The sequence below is a fragment of the Colossoma macropomum genome, unplaced genomic scaffold (genome assembly GCF_904425465.1).
Source record: "Colossoma macropomum unplaced genomic scaffold, Colossoma_macropomum, whole genome shotgun sequence".
In the NCBI taxonomy this organism is placed as follows: domain Eukaryota; kingdom Metazoa; phylum Chordata; class Actinopteri; order Characiformes; family Serrasalmidae; genus Colossoma; species Colossoma macropomum.
Window position 1 is genome coordinate 5,769,081 of NW_023494809.1, and position 18,121 is coordinate 5,787,201.

At 41.2% G+C, this 18,121-nt stretch overlaps 1 protein-coding gene across 1 annotated transcript in view; it reads right to left on the reverse strand.

Annotated features, from left to right (window-relative positions):
- The window catches only part of cpne4a (copine IVa), a 136,881-nt gene that overhangs the window by 109,653 nt on the left and 9,107 nt on the right, over positions 1–18,121 (reverse strand). Inside the window, exon 2 of the mRNA XM_036558645.1 lies at positions 1,417–1,606. Coding sequence (XP_036414538.1) covers positions 1,417–1,587 — 171 coding nt within the window. The 5' untranslated portion in view covers positions 1,588–1,606. The remainder of the gene's footprint in view (positions 1–1,416; positions 1,607–18,121) is intronic.

The following is an 18,121-nucleotide window of genomic DNA, read 5'->3' on the forward strand; positions in this document are numbered from 1 at the left end:
GACAGTCGAGCTCAGAGCTCACTTTTAATAAACATCTGAAAACACTGCGCTTCATTAAAACTCTACGGCTCTTTGGTCTTTATCTTTTAATCTGATCTGTATCATTTTCTTATATGATTCTAAATGAATACTTATAATTTCTTCTATTACTGTTAAGCTTTATCAGCTGTCTGTTAAGCACTTTGAGCTGCCAGCGGCATGAAAAGGACTCTACAAATAAAAATTATTATTATTATTATTATTATTATTATTACTAAAGTTTCAAAAAAGCACCCTTTACATTTCAGTCCATAAAGTCCATATATGGAAACTAAGTTGTAGAAACAGCCCATTTTGAATTGATTGTGATATCACAAACATAGCCTACAGCAGTTTAACCCCACCCACACACACTGAAGTTATAAGCAATGTTTCAGCTTGAACCACTTTCCGATAGGACAGAGTATAGGCAGCCAATCAGAACCAAGCTCATTTACATATATCAGTCTTAAAGGCAAAGTAACAAAAGCAGCCTGTTTGATTTAAGGGCTAAAGAGAGGAAATGTAGACACGACTTATTTTAAAGGCCTTAATCTGAAGTCACTTCAGTGCAGTGTTACAGTATTTCAGTGTTTTCCCAGCAGAAACAGTTCAGAATCAGTTAAAGGACACTTCCATATTTAAAGGGGAATTCCACAGATTTTTCATAATTCCTCCATAATTCAGTGTTTGAGATGTAAACAGAGAGATTCAGAGTGGTTTGGTGTGAAATGGTTCAGATGTCTTTACAGTAGACATTTTATTTACTATCCAGAACCACCAGTGAACCTACACGAGTCTTCTGAGTTTATATGGAATGTTGATGATGGAAAATAGTGGAAGCGCCCTGCAAATACCTCTCAGCCATGACTGGAATTTAAATATACATGGTAAAAAAAAAAAGAGGTTCTTCAAGGGTACTTAAGTAAAGAAAATGGTTATATATAGAACCATAAACACGCAAAGAACCATTTGCATGAATGAAATGGTTCTTCAGATTGATGGAGTTTGTGTCGGATATGGTTCTATATAGCACCAAAAGCGTTCTTCCACTGTACAAATTTGACATCATAACAATAACAAAATCCTTTTTGTTGCTATATAGAACCACTGTCTTTACTATCTTTGTGCCACTATCATAAAACAGAGTCTCAGACATCAGGCAGTGAATTCATAACCATTTACTGTAAGGGGGCTTTTAGAGGTGGACGTCTGGTTCCTATCACCTCCACTGTGAACAATTCTGACTCTGTAAGTTTATCTAGAACGGAGCGTTTCACACCAAACCACTCTGAATGACTCTGTTTACATCTTAACCATTTAATTATGAGGAAATTTAAAAAATAGGTAGAATTTCACTTTGTGGGTAAAAAGCCCAGCCAGTGAAAACAGACTCACCTCCAGCCACTGGCCATGCGACTGCATCTTAATGACCACGCAGGGGTCAGGCTTGGACAGGGCGTCACGGTCAGAAATGCCCTTACAAGCCACGCGCAGCTCCACTTTGGTCAGGCAGGGGCTGCTGAACAGGCCCAGCGAGGTGGCGGCCGACTCGTAGATGTCGCTCATTTTCTCTTCACCGCTAATGCTGAGAAATAAAGAAGAGAAATATTAATGAATTACGAGATTCAGAAATCATGTTTTCACCCTCACTCCAGATACAGTTGATCGGCCATGACATGTTCAGTATGTGAAGTTGCACTGAAGCTACGAGGCTAATACAGCTAAAAGGTAATGGGAGCTTAGAACTCCACCAATTAGCATATGCAGATATGCAATTAACACATGCAAATAGACTCAAATATTTAAGACTGACTGCTGACACTGCATGACATACTGTTATTTATACATGGACAAAAGTCACACAGCTAAAAACATCCATCTTAAAGGGCCCAAATCATGGAAAAGAGAATTTCCCTCGGTTTTTAAAAGGAAGGAGTTTTTTTGTTAAACGGATAGTTCTGGTCCTAAAATCCGATTGACTGAGCTGCACTCGAAGCCGTTGTAAAATCCACGATATACGCCCATCTATGACTGCCTCACAACATGTATTACTACGCCACGGCACGAAAAACCCTTCTGCTGTTAATGGAATAATCTTTGACTCTAATGCTGCTCGCATGGAGCACAGAGTGTACTGAGGAAGTAAGAACCCGTTCTTGTTTAAACTGAGTAGCTGGAGACTTATGTTCTTCACTAGAACCAGGCTGGTCAGCTAGCTAACAGGCTAAAAGATAGCAAACATGCTAAACAACTCTATCATTAATACTAAGGCTTGAATTGGAGTATTTACAGTATGATTAACTGTAAAACTGCTGTATGAAACGTCACTTGAATGTTTTACACACTTCAAATGTTCGTGTTTCAGTCAGAAGTCGCGTCAAACCCAGACTGAATCCCAAACGGCTCCGTACTCCCTAAATAGTGTTCTAGCTATGAGAGTTTAGAAATTCTAGCCTCTACAGCCAAACAGTGCATCATGTATCAAGTTTGGATGAGTCTGAGACCCAAATGACTGTTTCTTAGCTGTATTTTGCTCTGTTGGGCTGCAGGATCCAGTGTTTAAACTCCTACGTAGTGCACTATGTAGGGAGCAGGGAGCCGTTTGAGATTCAGCCCCAGGGTGAGAGGAGGGCGCCGCTGGATTGGTGCTAAATAAGACTTGGTGGTGATTTGGTGACCAGAAAGTACTTATATAGCGAAAATCTGTGTATTAATCAGTGTTTTCATATGTTTATTATAATATGACAAAAAGTTTTTAAAAATTCATGAAATGACTGTAATATACAGCGACGGGCGACCAAACATTCTCCTCATTCAGCGGGACATGGTTGCTTGGCAACGACACCAAACTCTAAAAGAACTACATTTCTTGGCGGAATACTTGTTTATGTGGATTATTATTCATAACAACTTAAATTATTTTCTGGAAAATGGTGTATTTGATCATATTTTATGTTGCCCGCCATTTCATAAAAGCAATAAGCCACTTGAAGTCGTGCATTACAGTGATTTTATCACAGGGAAAGGAGTTTTACTCATGCCTAACAACACCCTTCCCTGTGATACAATTGCACTAACGCACATCCTCTCATGGCTTATTGCTTTATTAACAAGGTATTGTTCACTACTCGATCCACATTTGGAAACTAAGCTGCAAAACAGCCATTTTTGAACTAACTGTATCTGTGACGTCACAAGAACCAACTCACTTACCTACTCAGCCTACAGCAGTTAAGCCCCACCCACGCACACTGAAGTTATAAGGAGTGTTTCAGCTTGAACATCATTTTGATAGGACTGGGTACAGGGCAGCCAATCAGAAGAGAGCACATTTACATATATCAGTCTTAAAGACAACAGCCTGTTTAATTCTAAGGGATAAAGAGAGGCTGGAAAATGGTCACACAAAATGAATTATGACTGTTTTTGGTATATAAAACCAAATAAACCTCAAGGGAAAAAATCTAATACAACAGAAATGTAGCATATCAGCCCTTTAAAGACTGAATTTCATCTGTACTTTGTTCACTTTAGTAAATTATGGAAGATGTAGTGTTGTTTCTTATAATGAGTCTGTACAGAAAGACTAATGCAGTCTAGAGCTGCAACTTCTATGACTGTAAAAATGGCCCAGAATAATAAGACGCTTCAACATTTAAACTGTGGCACGAAAACTACAAACAAAGCGTCTTTTTCTCACCCACAAACGAGGATATGAATGTTTCTGCCGCTTTAATAAAGCATGTTTCAGCAATCCGGCACAGTGATGCAACTCAGAGGCGCTGTTACATAACGCAGAGCAGAGGAAACTTTATATTAAAGTGAAGAAAAAAGAGAGAAATAAGCAGCACAGCGACGAACACTTTCACACAATTTTCTCCACGCAGCAGCCTGAAGGCAGCGCGCCTTTCCCTCCGGAGACTCGGCGAAGCCCCCCGAGAGGCGCAGACAACGTGTCACGATCAAACGCTCCGTCTGCGAGGAGGACTAACTGAATTTAGATAGAAGACTGAAGAAAATAAAAGCTGAGGGAGCAAAATCAAACTGCAGAAAAAAGAAAAAACTGACAGAGAGAGAGAGAGAGAGAGAGAAGAGAGAGAGAGCGAGCGAAGGAAAGAGAGAGGAGGTAGAGAAAAGAGAGAGAGAGAGAGGGACAGAGACAGAGACAGAGAGAGAGAGAGGAGGCAGAGAAAGAGAGAGCGAGAGAGTGTGAGAGAGAGAGAGAGAGAGAGAGAGAGAGAGAGAGAGGGACAGAGACAGAGGAGGCAGAGAAAGAGAGAGAGCGAGAGAGTGTGAGAGAGAGAGTGTGAGAGAGAGAGAGAGAGGGACAGAGACAGAGACAGAGAGAGAGAGAGGAGGCAGAGAAAGAGAGAGAGCGAGAGAGTGTGAGAGAGAGAGTGTGAGAGAGAGAGGGACAGAGACAGAGAGAGAGAGAGGAGGCAGAGAAAGAGAGAGAGCGAGAGAGTGTGAGAGAGAGAGAGAGAGAGAGAGGGACAGAGACAGAGGGAGAGAGAGAAATAGAAATTGATTGTTTGATTCATGTTTGAATGCTTGTATTTGAAATATACTCCAATCTATGATAATGAATATTTATTAGATGAATGGTTTGTAAAATAGTAATGAAGTAAAACAGCAATAAAGAGAAAGTAACTGCAAAAAGACCTAATAAAACAGAGCAAACTGAAGATATTAATAACCTGGAAAGACGTAGATTTAAAGGTGATTAAAGGCGATTTTGCTAGGTTGGGGCTATGGTATGTCTGGTTGTTGCTAGGGTGTTGCCAGGTGGTTGCTATGGTATTGCTAGGTTGGGGCTATGGAACCTCTGGTGGTTGCTAGGGTGCTGCCAGGTGGTTGCTATGGTGTTACTAGGTTGGGGCTATGGTATGTCTGGTTGTTGCTAGGGTGTTGCCAGGTGGTTGCTATGGTATTGCTAGGTTGGGGCTATGGAACCTCTGGTGGTTGCTAGGGTGCTGCCAGGTGGTTGCTATGGTACCTCTGGTGGTCGCTAGGGTGTTGCCAGGTGGTTGCTATGGTATTCCAGGTGGTTGCTAGGGTGTTACTAGGTTGGGGCTATGGTATGTCTGGTGGTTGCTACGGTGTTGCCAGGTTGTTGCTATGGTATTGCTAGGTTGGGGCTATGGTACCTCTGTTGGTTGCTAGGGTGCTGCCAGGTGGGTTGCTATGGTACCTCTGTTGGTTGCTGGTGTGTTGCCAGGTGGTTGCTAGGTTGATGCTAGGTTGGGGCTATGGTATGTCTGGTGGTTGCTAGGGTGTTGCCAGGTGGTTGCTATGGTATTTCAGGTGGTTGCTAGGGTGTTACTAGGTTGGGGCTATGGTACCTCTGGTGGTTGCTAGGGTGTTGCCAGGTGGTTGCTAGGTTGATGCTAGGCTGGGGCTATGCTACCTCTGGTTGTTGCTAGGGTGTTGCCAGGTGGCTGCTATGATATTGCTAGGTTGGGGCTATGGTACCTCTGTTGGTTGCTAGGGTGCTGCCAGGTGGTTGCTATGGTACCTCTGGTGGTTGCTAGGGTGTTGCCAGGTGGTTGCTAGGTTGATGCTAGGTTGGGACTATGCAACCTCTGGTTGTTGCTAGGGTGTTGCCAGGCGGTTGCTATGGCGTCGCAGGTGGCTGCTATTGTATCCCAACAGTGTTTTGCTAACACTGATGATGCAGTGCATTAGTGTGTTGCTAATGTATTGCATCATCATGATACACGTGGGGGGCACAAACTTTTTTCCCAAAGTTATGCCATTCATTCCAATAGGAAAAAAATATGAAACAATCATTGTACGAAAACCATACGGCCGATCAACACGCTGTACACAAGCCTGCAGCCCAGTCAGATCATACAAGTCAGAGTTCAGAGCCGACATCTCAAAAACTGTGGAACAAGTCGGAAAACAAAACATGCAGAAGAAGAAGACAACGAATAACAAATAAATATCACCACTAATAAGCATATACACGTCCACTCAGAACGTTCTCTGATAATAAAGTCAGCAAACTCGGTCGTGTTTTCCGTGAACAGACGCTGAGCTCGTTTATCAGGAGAGAAATGAGTTCATCATGTGACAGAAACGTGTGGAATTGATTCAGTGGCTGATTTACGCTGGCTGTATTGTTTGTCATCTCAATCAGTGTAGCGCTCGCTCCGGGACAGCTCCGACTCAATCAGACCCCCCGCTACCACCCCCCACCGCTTCATCACCATCCATCAGCCCTCTGACAGCTGACACAGACATACATTACACAATCCCCCCTGACAAAAACAGAGGAGAGAGAAGCTCACACAGCTCACACAGTGTCTGCCAGGAACATGAAAAAGCACCTGAGGGTGGAGATTCACCTGCCTTCATTTTATCACCATCAGTTATAATAACAGGCCACTGTAGTCGTGCGTCATTCTGTTCATGTTATGCCCATATTAGGAACTCTAAGATCAATTTCTCTATGGCTGAAATGACTGGGGTGAAAAATCACCTCTATCGCACCCTGTGGTCAATAAATGTTCAGAATCCAATGGGTCTCAGACTGCAGGCCAATCGGATTTATTTTCCAAATCAGATCTTTTGAGACGACTGTCCACACTGTTATTCACAAGTGATCAGATCGGATTTGTCTGTCCACAACGTTACTATGTAGCTATGCTGGTGACGCGGATACCAAATGCGGATGCAGGAGTGATGGAGGAGCATCATCTCGCCCTCCAAACCTTTCAGAATTCTTTTCATAATCATGAATCTTTGCCGCTCTTCTTGAATCCCAGCGCTTCATCACTCTGGGTTTGACATTGTTGTTTGTCGTGTTGCAAGTGATGTAAAAGACACTGTGAGATCCGATTTGAGCGTCCAGAGCGTCCAGACTGAGATGGTATCTGTAAAAATCTGATTGGGATCACATGTCAAACCACCTCAAAATTTTTCAAAAATCAATCTGGATACAATCTGGATATGACAAAAATCAGATTTGGGCTGTCAGTCTGAACAAGGTCTTAGATTAAATCTCCATATCAAAAAATACTACCAGCATTAAAACTACGAAGCTGAAGTCTTAGCATCTTATTCACCAGCTTCTTGTTCAAATTTTCCTGTTCCACCTTAATGACAGTCCACACAGCTACTGAATAATATCTCTGGTGGTTACTATGGTATTCCAGGTGGTTGCTAGGATGTTGCTAGGTTGGGGCTATGGTACCTCTGGTTGTTGTTAGGGTGTTGCCAGGTGGTTGCTAGATTGATGCTAGGTTGGGGCTATGGTACCTCTGGTGGTTGCTAGGGTGTTGACAGGTGGTTGCTAGGGTATAAATCTTAGCATCTTATTTATTGGTCACCAACTTCTTGTTCAAATGTTCCTGTGCCACCTTAAATGCTGCAACAGTTATAATTATAATGTTTCAGGTGCCAGAAAGTAACTGCTGCACCACTTAAGGTGGAACAGAAAAATTCAAACAACAAGCTGGTGAGCGTCCTTATCAGAAAATAGTACCAGCATTAAAAGAATAACTACAATAATAGCCTAAATAAGCTTATCAGAGGTAAGTAGTGATACTAAGGTGAGTCTGTACTGAATTAACATTAAAAACACAATAAAACATTTATGTCAACACTGAATTACTACACTGACCTTGTAATTGAGAGGATCCAGTGATGTTTGAGAGAAAAATGCTCAAAATGTTCAAAATGTTTCAGCTTTGGAATATTTCTGATGTGCGACAAAGGCTAATCTCGAAAACTCCATTCATTTTTCTCACCAAGAAATTCCTTTTAGACCCAGAATGACTTACATGGGCATAATAGCATGGCACCGACTGCAGAATGACAACACGACTTCAGTGGTCTATATTCAATAGGTTATGCATTATTGGCCACAACAAAATTCTCAGGTACTGGTTATTGTTTTTATTGTCTGTATCCTAAGAACAATCACTGCAAAAGCACCATGTACAAAGTCAAACATACGATAATGTCTGTTAGAAGTGAGTTTCTAATCTGAAATAGATGATGTTCATGTGCAGCAGTATCTGCATAGTGCTAACATACTATTAGAAATCCCATTGAGGTGCTAGCAGAAATTGTAGAAGCGGGATTTTTTAGCGTGGTATGAGATTCACCCCGTGTGTGTGTGTGTGTGTGTGTGTGTGTGTGTGTGTGTTTGTGTGTGTACACATGCTCTCCGAACGCCGAGCGGCTGCTGAGTGGAAGCAGACGTGTTAACAGTCCTCCGAGCGCTGCGGGTGTTTCTGTGTGAAAATGTTTTCCCTGCCAGTTTCCCTCCTATTCCCCCGCTCACACTTCTAAATATATCACTGAGATACCGTACAGTACGCCTGACACACAGCAAAAATAAATAAACAAACAAATAAACAACTCCCCGAGCGTTCGTCTGTTGCTGGCATACAGTACCAGAGTCCAGATCCTGTACAAATATACTTACAGTACAGTACATAAAGGGAGAGAGAGAGAAAGGGCAGAAAAAGAGAGAAATCGGGGGCCGTATTACAGAAACTTCTTCTCTTTTAGTCCTAAGTTAAGATCTGACAGGTCAAGACAAGATTTTTCACAGATTCATATTACAGAAGCAAATCTGATCTTAATTTAGGAATCTTATCTTACAGCATCGTATCTCCAGTTAGGAAATCTTAACCTACTCGATCAAAGTCGAAAATCAACAGTCATGTCTGTTACCTAGCAACCAAATGATCCGCACACAGCTGGAACATAAACACGTGATCACAATAATGTGAAAATATGACAGCTGCTGTTACTGATGTAAAAAAGGTCAAAGCTAAAGTGTGATAAACTGTAAGTAGTGAATATTGTGAGAGCGCCCCCTGCTGTTTATCAGAGCGTCGCCGCTCCCCAGTTTCAGTCTCCATTTCCCAAACGCTTTAGCCGAGCGCGCTAACGTTACTCCTCCTAATAAACAGACACACGTTCAGCTCCGTCTCCTCATTATTCACCACCATCACTGTAATATTTCATCATCAACATTAACACACGAAGGTGATCAGAGGGGCGGTGGAGATCGAGTCTGCAGCATCTGAGATCTTTAAAACGCAGAGTTAGAAAAGAAAATCATCTCACAGTGAAAGCAGCGTTTTACAGTAGAAATAAATGGAGCTCATTATGCTGGTAGTGAACTATGCTGCTGACACAGCTGCCTAAAAACCATAGAAACGGACCTTAAACAGAAGTGAGGACCCTGTTGGGGTTCATCCTAAAGTTAGGACAGGATTTAGGAGGTTTAGTCTAGTTAGGATGTTTGTGTGATGCTGTTTTCTTATCTGGAGTTGATGATGAGATTATGAAGGTAGGAACTGTTGTTCTGTAATAGATACTGTCCGAAATTCAGTCCGTACTGAAGTCGTCATGGAGACTAAACACAAAAACAATCAGATTTCAGAGTTAAGTACTTTCTTTAATACGGATAATGTCAAGATTTTGACAGAGAGGAGAAAAAAAACACTTTGAATGACTTTTCTTCTCTAACTGACAGGCATATATTTTATAGACCTGTGATACAGCAACTGGGATTACGAACAAAATATATTTTATTTGGCTCATTTTGAACAGACATGATATTTTCTCCTTCTCCATGCCTTCCCCTCTCCAACTAGTGACCAGTTAGAACATAATAAAGGAACAATTAATAACATTAAATATTCCTGCATGATTAAACGGTCAAGATATACCCAGAGTCATTCAGAGCGGTTTGGTGTGAAACGCTCTGTTCTAGAGAAACTTACAGAGTCAGAACTGTTCACAGTGGTGGTGATAGGAACCAGACGTCCACCTCTAAAAGCTCCCTCACAGATAGTAAATAAAATGTCTATATTTGTGTTGTAGTCATGGCGACCCCTGGTTCCTATCACCACCACTGTAAAGACATCTGAACCATTTCACACCAAACCACTCTGAATGAAAAATTCTCAGTGTCAGGAATAAAAACAGCTCCACCCTCATTTACTCAAGGCTCACTGCAGGTTTGCTCAGAAGAGTTTTATCATAGTTTTTCTTCTGCTTAATGGAGGAAACAGCATTTAGAGACAAGTGTGACAGGCAGAGAGGCGTGTCAATCAGTCCTTTTGCTGTTTGAAGTGCGCTGGTTCCCCCAGCCCACCACAAGCTGGAAAGGGACAACAGGGGGACGTGAGACTGTAAGAGCAGTTCAGTTCCCGGCTGCTCTTTACTTTACTCTGCGCTCGCTTGTTGACTTTTACTGCTTTACTTTAACATTTCAGTCCGCCTGCTGCTTAATAGGCAGCCAATTATCAAGCAGTTATCAAGCAATTCACTTAATGAAACCGTGCTGAAGTGCCGCCAGGATGAGGACGGCTGACAGCTCCGGCAATTTCCGCTCAATTTTCCCAGCCGTGATCCACGCCGCGCCGCCATACATAAAACATGGCAGAAAAATCAACAGCTCGCTGTGGTGTAACGCTGAAATATGGTCGCGTACTCAGTGGACTGTGCTTTCATAAATAAATCATAGCGCTAAACTACTATCAGCCTCTCTAAGCGAAGGAGAGAGAGCGCTATCTGAGGCCAGACGCCCTGAATACTGACGAGGACAGATAGCCTGATAGCTCTTTATCAGTACTGAAACCTTCAGAGTTCCAGAATACACAGTTCTGACACCTCATAGTCGGTCCTGCTTAACTCACGCCCTCTTTCAGTCTCTATATAAATGATTTTTTCTTTTCTTTATGGCATAAACGCGATGTTAGAAGTGGGCGATGTATCAGTTCATCTGGTATAATGGTTGAAACTCTTTTTAAGGTATTAGTTTTCTTATGACCATTACCCTGTGTGCCAATAAATGCAGATAATGCGATGTACAAACAGGTCAGAACACACTGATTCCCTCAGGTCTCGTGTTGTGAGCTGCAGCCTGAGGTCAGTTAGTCCAGTTTACTGTCAAAGGAGTGACAACCGATTGTAATTGGTTAATGAGTTAACAAGCAAAAGAGAGTGAAAGAAAAAAGCCAGTCTCTTGGGGTTAGCCATTAGCCAAGCATGGGCATTAGCTGGGTTTCCATGTGTGCCAACCATGGCGCTCCTTCCTCAGTCAGCTGCTTCAGGTGACGCCGCGGCCTCAGCCTACGAGCCAAGATGTTCCACAGCTTCTCAGCTAAAACTGATGGGCTGTAGTATTTACTGAATTCCAGCAGCGTCTGAGGCTCGTAGATTAAAGTCCGAGTGTAAGAGACGGACATATGAGACAAATGACTTTCGGATGTAAAACTACATTCAGCCTCTGTGGGCTTTACATAGGCATGCCTTTACCTCATTAGCGTTAGAAAGCAATACTAGCATCTGTCTTTATACAGTTAATTTCTGTTTTCACTATTTTGCCCAATAAAAAGATTTTAGATTTACTTCCATTGTTAAATGTGGTTCTTACTAAAAGCGAGGGGACGGATTAATACGGCACCGTTAATCTACCAAAAAGCTTTAGTTAAGCATCTAAAATGGTTTAACTTGAAAACATATACATAAATATTCTATACCGTAATATATACCCAAACCATCAGTAATATTCATTATACCATCATATAAATTTGTGACAATACCGCCTCCTACGGTGCGACATTGTTTTATTCACTCTTTCAATTTTTGCAAAGCGAGAATTCGTTTGGTCTCTGCAAACTGTACCTATTACCAAGGTAATAAAATAACTGAGTAAAAGAAAGAGAGGAAAATAAAACTAAAATAGATCGAAAATAAATAAATTTGACTAATACAATTCAGGAAAAGCGAGACTAAAAGAAAAGTTTTGAGATCATGTTTAGAAGCGTCCACAGACACTAGCTTGTTAGCTTGCTTTTAGCATGTTTGTACCATTATTGAGTGTGTTTACATGCATTCAATAATCCGATCATAATTGGATTTCATCAGTTATCTGGATATTCAAACAGTCATGTAAATACCGTACTCCGATCTAGAAATTCATTCTAGAAATCTGATAAATAGAGCTGGATTTCAGCTCAGTAATCAGATTTCTCAGTGCATGTTACTCTGATTTCTATCGGATTTCTCACTCTGCGCATGCGCGAGATCAGACATCAGAAGTTGCGAGATGCAAAACACTGTTGGAGCGGCGCTGAAACCAAACACGAAATAAAGAACTAAAATGATCTTCATCTTCTAGATGATGTTTGTTCATATTTTCAGGTAAAGTAACGCGATGTTTAAAAAAAAGCTGCAGTATGAAGTTTGAGTTTTACATTATGTTAACGTCGTGTCTTCTTCTGTGAGTTTATTGGCTGGTTGTAAAGCAGAAATCTGATTACTGTCTGACTCATGTAGACCTGGAGTTTCCCCATTATCTGATTACTCAAGTGCATTTAAACACGTTGATCAGATTACTGACAAAATCTGATTTTCTGCAGTTATCAGATTATTGAGTGCATGTAAACACACTCATTGGTACACTGGTATGGCTCATATTCAGAGAATCCAGTGACATTCAGGGGGAAATGTACACAGGACAAAGCACCAAAATGACACAGTTAAAAAGTGCAAAAGTAGACGTTTTAAATTTTGTAATTCTGTTACGTCAAATTAACTAGCTACTTACTGGCTACTCACTGTTCTTATGATAATGTTAGGCTACATGTAGCTGCCACCACATTACTCTCGTTTTTATGATATTTCAAAGCCGGATTTGTTATAGAATCAGATCTGAGACACTTCTGAGAGAAGTTATTGTCTGCTAGTGCCGACTTCTGACGTATATTAGCCTTGTGTGGACCTGCAGCAGCCGGCCCCCATTACTCATATTGAATCTGGTCATTTAGTGAGCACTAAAACCTTTGAGCTGCCCAAACAAACCCCATTACTGTCAGCAAGAACATCCGTTATTGACCCTTTAGTCAATATATAGGCCTGCGGAAAGACGGATTTGCCCAGAGTGAGCAATTCCAGTGGACTGAAACAGCACAACACAGCTTAGCGGCTGCCCAGACACTTCATTCATCTCACCCAGGACTTCATTAGCTGAGTAACTTAATTAGATGCATTACAGAAGCATTCCTAAAGATTCATACTGGATTAGAATCACTCCACAATTATTACCGTCAGACTGTTAAACTACACACACTGCAGATTCATACTGGATTAAAATCGCTCCACAATTATTACTGTAAAACTACACACTGCAGATTCATACTGGATTAAAATCACTCCACAATTATTACTATCAGACTGTAAAACTACACACACACTGCAGATTCATACTGGATTAAAATCACTCCACAATTATTACTGTCAGACTGTAAAACTACACACACACTGCAGATTCATACTGGATTAAAATCACTCCACAATTATTACTGTAAAACTACACACACTGCAGATTCATACTGGATTAAAATCGCTCCACAATTATTACTGTCAGACTGTAAAACTACACACACTGCAGATTCATACTGGATTAAAATCGCTCCACAATTATTACTGTAAAACTACACACACTGCAGATTCATACTGGATTAAAATCGCTCCACAATTATTACAGTCAGACTGTAAAACTACACACTGCAGATTCATACTGGATTAAAATCACTCCACAATTATTACTGTCAGACTGTAAAACTACACACTGCAGATTCATACTGGATTAAAATCGCTCCACAATTATTACTGTAAAACTACACACTGCAGATTCATACTGGATTAAAATCGCTCCACAATTATTACTGTCAGACTGTAAAACTACACACACTGCAGATTCATACTGGATTAAAATCGCTCCACAATTATTACAGTCAGACTGCAAAACTACACACACTGCAGATTCATACTGGATTAAAATCACTCCACAATTATTACCGTCAGACTGTAAAACTACACACTGCAGATTCATACTGGATTAAAATCACTCCACAATTATTACCGTCAGACTGTAAAACTACACACACTGCAGATTCATACTGGATTAAAATCACTCCACAATTATTACCGTCAGACTGTAAAACTACACACACTGCAGATTCATACTGGATTAAAATCACTCCACTATTATTACTGTCAGACTGTAAAACTACACACTGCAGATTCATACTGGATTAAAATCACTCCACAATTATTAGGGTTAGACTGTAAAACTACACACACTGCAGATTCATACTGGGTTAAAAGTAAAAGGAATCCAGCTCCAAAAGAGTTTTTGTCCTACGGCTAAATTACAGACTGCAGTGGTCTACATGCTGGTCAGTGTGGAGAACAGAGCAAAACGGAACTGACAGTTTCTGTCCCAGCTGACCGCTTCAGCACACTGTGAGTGTCCATCTGCATTAGAGAGAGGAAACCTCTGGAGAGGAATCCCTCCGAGAGCGAGAACTGTGTCAGAACTGATGGGTGTGTGTGTGTGTGTGTGTGTGTGTGTGTGTGTGTGTTACAGCCTTCAGCTCCAGTGACACTTCACACTCGCCCTGCCTCCCACCTGCCAGAGTGAGGAGGTGAAACTGAGCTAAAGCCTGTGAGCAGCGGCACGTGAGGACCCTCGGCCTGGAGATCTCCTCCCCCAGCTCTGCTCAGTCCTGCTCTGTGCTTTCTGCACTAATTAGCTGTCAGTGCATTATCAGGAACACAATGCTGAACAACAGCTCCACAGTCAGGAGCAGCTTTGTGGGAGGAGGGGTTCAGTTTGTGGCTGTGCTGGAGAAACCGGATAAGGAGCGGATTCGGGAGATCAGAATCAGTGCAGCTGCCAGCTACTCAGACATCCCCTAGTCAGCTAGCTATACTTAATAAGGCTCATTCATAGAGCTACCCATAAACAAAAGAAACGTTTTTACATAGAGTTTTCATTTTTCTATATTTCTGATATACACCGATCAGACATAACATTATGACTCCTTGTTTCTATGCTCATTGTCCATTTTATCAGCTCCACTTACTATATAGGTGCACTTTGTAGTTCTACAGTTACAGACTGTAGTCCATCTGTTTCTCTGCATATTTGTTAGCCCCCTTTTACCCTGTTCTTCAGTGGTCAGGACCCCCATGGACCCTCACAGAGCAGGTACTATTTGGGTAGAGGGTCATTCTCAGCACTGCTGTAACACTGACGTGGTGGTGTGTTAGTGTGTGTTGCGCTGGTCTGAGTGGAGTTTTTAAACACTGTGTCCACCCACTGTCCACTCTATTAGATGCACCTGCATTGTTGGTCCACCTTGTAGATGTAAAGTCAGAGGCGATAGCTCATCTGCTGCTGCACAGTATGAGCTAATCATCCTCTAGTCCTTCATCAGTGGTCACAGGACGCTGCCCACAGGATGCTGTTGGCTGGACTATTCTCAGTCCAGCAGTGACACTGAGGTGTTTAAAAACTCCAGCAGCACTGCTGTGTCTGATCCACTCGTACCAGCTCTGTGAGGGTCCATGGGGGTCCTGACCACTGAAGAACAGGGTAAAAGGGGGCCAACAAAGTATGCAGAGAAACAGATGGACTACAGTCTGTAACTGTAGAACTACAAACTTATAAAGTTTACATAATTTAGACCTGCATATGAATAGATATTCACCAGGGGCCGTCTTTGCTCCATACTTTTAAAAAAGATATTTCTGTGGGGAATGTTTTGTATACAGTTCGATATAAACCCTTCTGAAAAGCATTCTATAGCACCAAAAAGGGTCCCTCTATTGTCATAGGCTTGACATCATAACAATAGAAGAACCGCTTTTCAAAAAGGTTCTATATACAACTGTCTACAGCACACGCCATCAATCTGAAGAACCCTTTAACAATGCCAAGAACCCTTTAATCATGCAAAGGGTTCTTTCAGTGTTCATGGTTCTATATAGAACCATTTTCTTTACTAAACTCTTGAAAAAACATCTTTTTTAAGAAAGTGTATATAGCACCAAAAAGGGTTCTTCTATTGTTACAACTCTGACATCATAACAAAAGCAGAACCCTTTTTGGTGCTATACAGAATATACAACACATACAACACATTCTCCATCAAGCTGAAGAACGATTTCACCATGCAGAGAACCATGCAAATGGTTCTTTGGGTGTTCGTGGTTCTATACAGAACCCTTGAAGAACCATCTGTTACATATTAGATATACTGTACATGTTGATGTTCAAAAACGTATTATTATATATATATATATATATATATATACATACATATACATATATATATACATATATATACATATATATATATATATACATATATATATATATATATATATATATATATATATATATTTAAAGGGCCATATTTTTACAACTGTGAGGCGCCTAGGAACCAATCACAATCCAACTGAAAGAGGGGGTCATAGAGTTTCTGACTGTCAGTGGAAGATGGCTCCCTTCAGTCTGAGAGGAGATGAGACCCCTGAGCAGAAAGCGTTCTGCGTTCTCCACTTCAATAAGAGTGAATCAGTCATAACTGTGCAGGGTGATTTTCGTGGCCAGTGAAGCTCCAACAGCTCAGAGCATTCGGCGTTGGTTCCACAACACTGGATGATCTGAAATCCCACTGAAAGAGCCGTGAGTGCAGCGACACCCGACATGCTCAATCCAGTATGGGATGAATCTGACTATGGTGTTGATGTTGTCTGTACAGCTGGAGGAGGTTCATACTGAGACCTTGTACAATTACATAATAAAAGTTATGCTCACTTAAACCATTTACAATTCACTGCATTGATCTGTAATGATTTACAAGTGAAATAAATCATCTTGAAATCAGATGAATCTTTTTGAATCACTCTGTATATTGTGCTATGTTTGAATAAGGGGTGGGCAATATGACAATACTTTATAATTATCGTGATAAACGATGGTTTAATATGCTTTTCTGAGTATATCGTAGATGTTGTGAGAACATGAACACTGGCTGAATGTGTTATTACAAAGAGTGTATAATTAGTCCTGTTTAACTGGATTTACAGCGTAAAATGTTGAATAAAAATCATTGTATGATCATCGTGTTCATCATTTTGACAGTATTGCTGTAAACGTGGCTCTGCTGGGCTTTTTTGTCTGTTCTAACTTATCAAAGTAATAGAACTCTACATTAAAACACCGTGATAAGTATTGAGCATCTAGAAAACATTTTCAAGTATAGTGATATTGCATTGTTTTCCATATCGCCCACCCCTAGTTTGTATATATGACAACATATCAGAACAAAACCTTGTGTCTCCATTTTTGTCGTTTTTCAGTTTTTGATATATTTGAAAAGACCTACTGTCTTTTCTATGTTAACTGTCTAAAGTGTGTTTTTGGCTTCTCCTGTGAAGTTATCATTTTGGAGAACGAGGTTTTGATCCGACAGCAGCGATATGCACATATTATCACTGTCAGAACAAAATCTTGCATAAACAGTTAAAGATGACTTAGAATAAAATTAACTTACATTTTCCTTCTCCTGTAAAATTACAGTTGTGGAGATAAATAGTTCTGTTTCAAAAGCAACAACATCTATATGAAACGTAATAAAGTCAATTTGTAATATTTACATATATGGAAATGTAAATACATTTTTTGCATATGGGGCTGTCACTATATCATAAAATGATCTATTATTCGACATTTTGAGAGCTGCAGTCAGATGGTGCTCCTCCTAAAGTAGAAGAAGTCTTAGTTTGGAGCTGCTGGAGAAGCCGAGTAAAGGAGGGGGGATTTTGGAGATCAGAGGCTTCCTGAAGCGTTAAAGAGAGTCAATCCTGCAATTTATTTTCGTGAACCCACCCAGCTGACCGTTATCTGCCCGCTTTCAGCGAATCACGAGCACGAGAAGCTCTGCAGCTGCCCAACACCGCACTTCTGATCCCTCTAATCTGAAACCATGCCATCAACCTGGAGCCCACCGAGACGCGTAACACCAACACATCCATCGCAGAGACACTCCACAGACAAATCCCACCATTTACCCACAGCAGGCCTGTCAAATCCGAGAAATGAGACGGCGGAGCAACCTTAAACACACACAGGTCTGCAGGTAACTTTCAGCGACCAGCACTTTCCTCCCCGGCCATAAAACAGTCAATTATGGTGCAAAAGTCATTTACCGCTCAGCCCACAAAGCCGGCGTGATTACAGCCTGTCTGGCTAACTACAGCGAAATGTCAC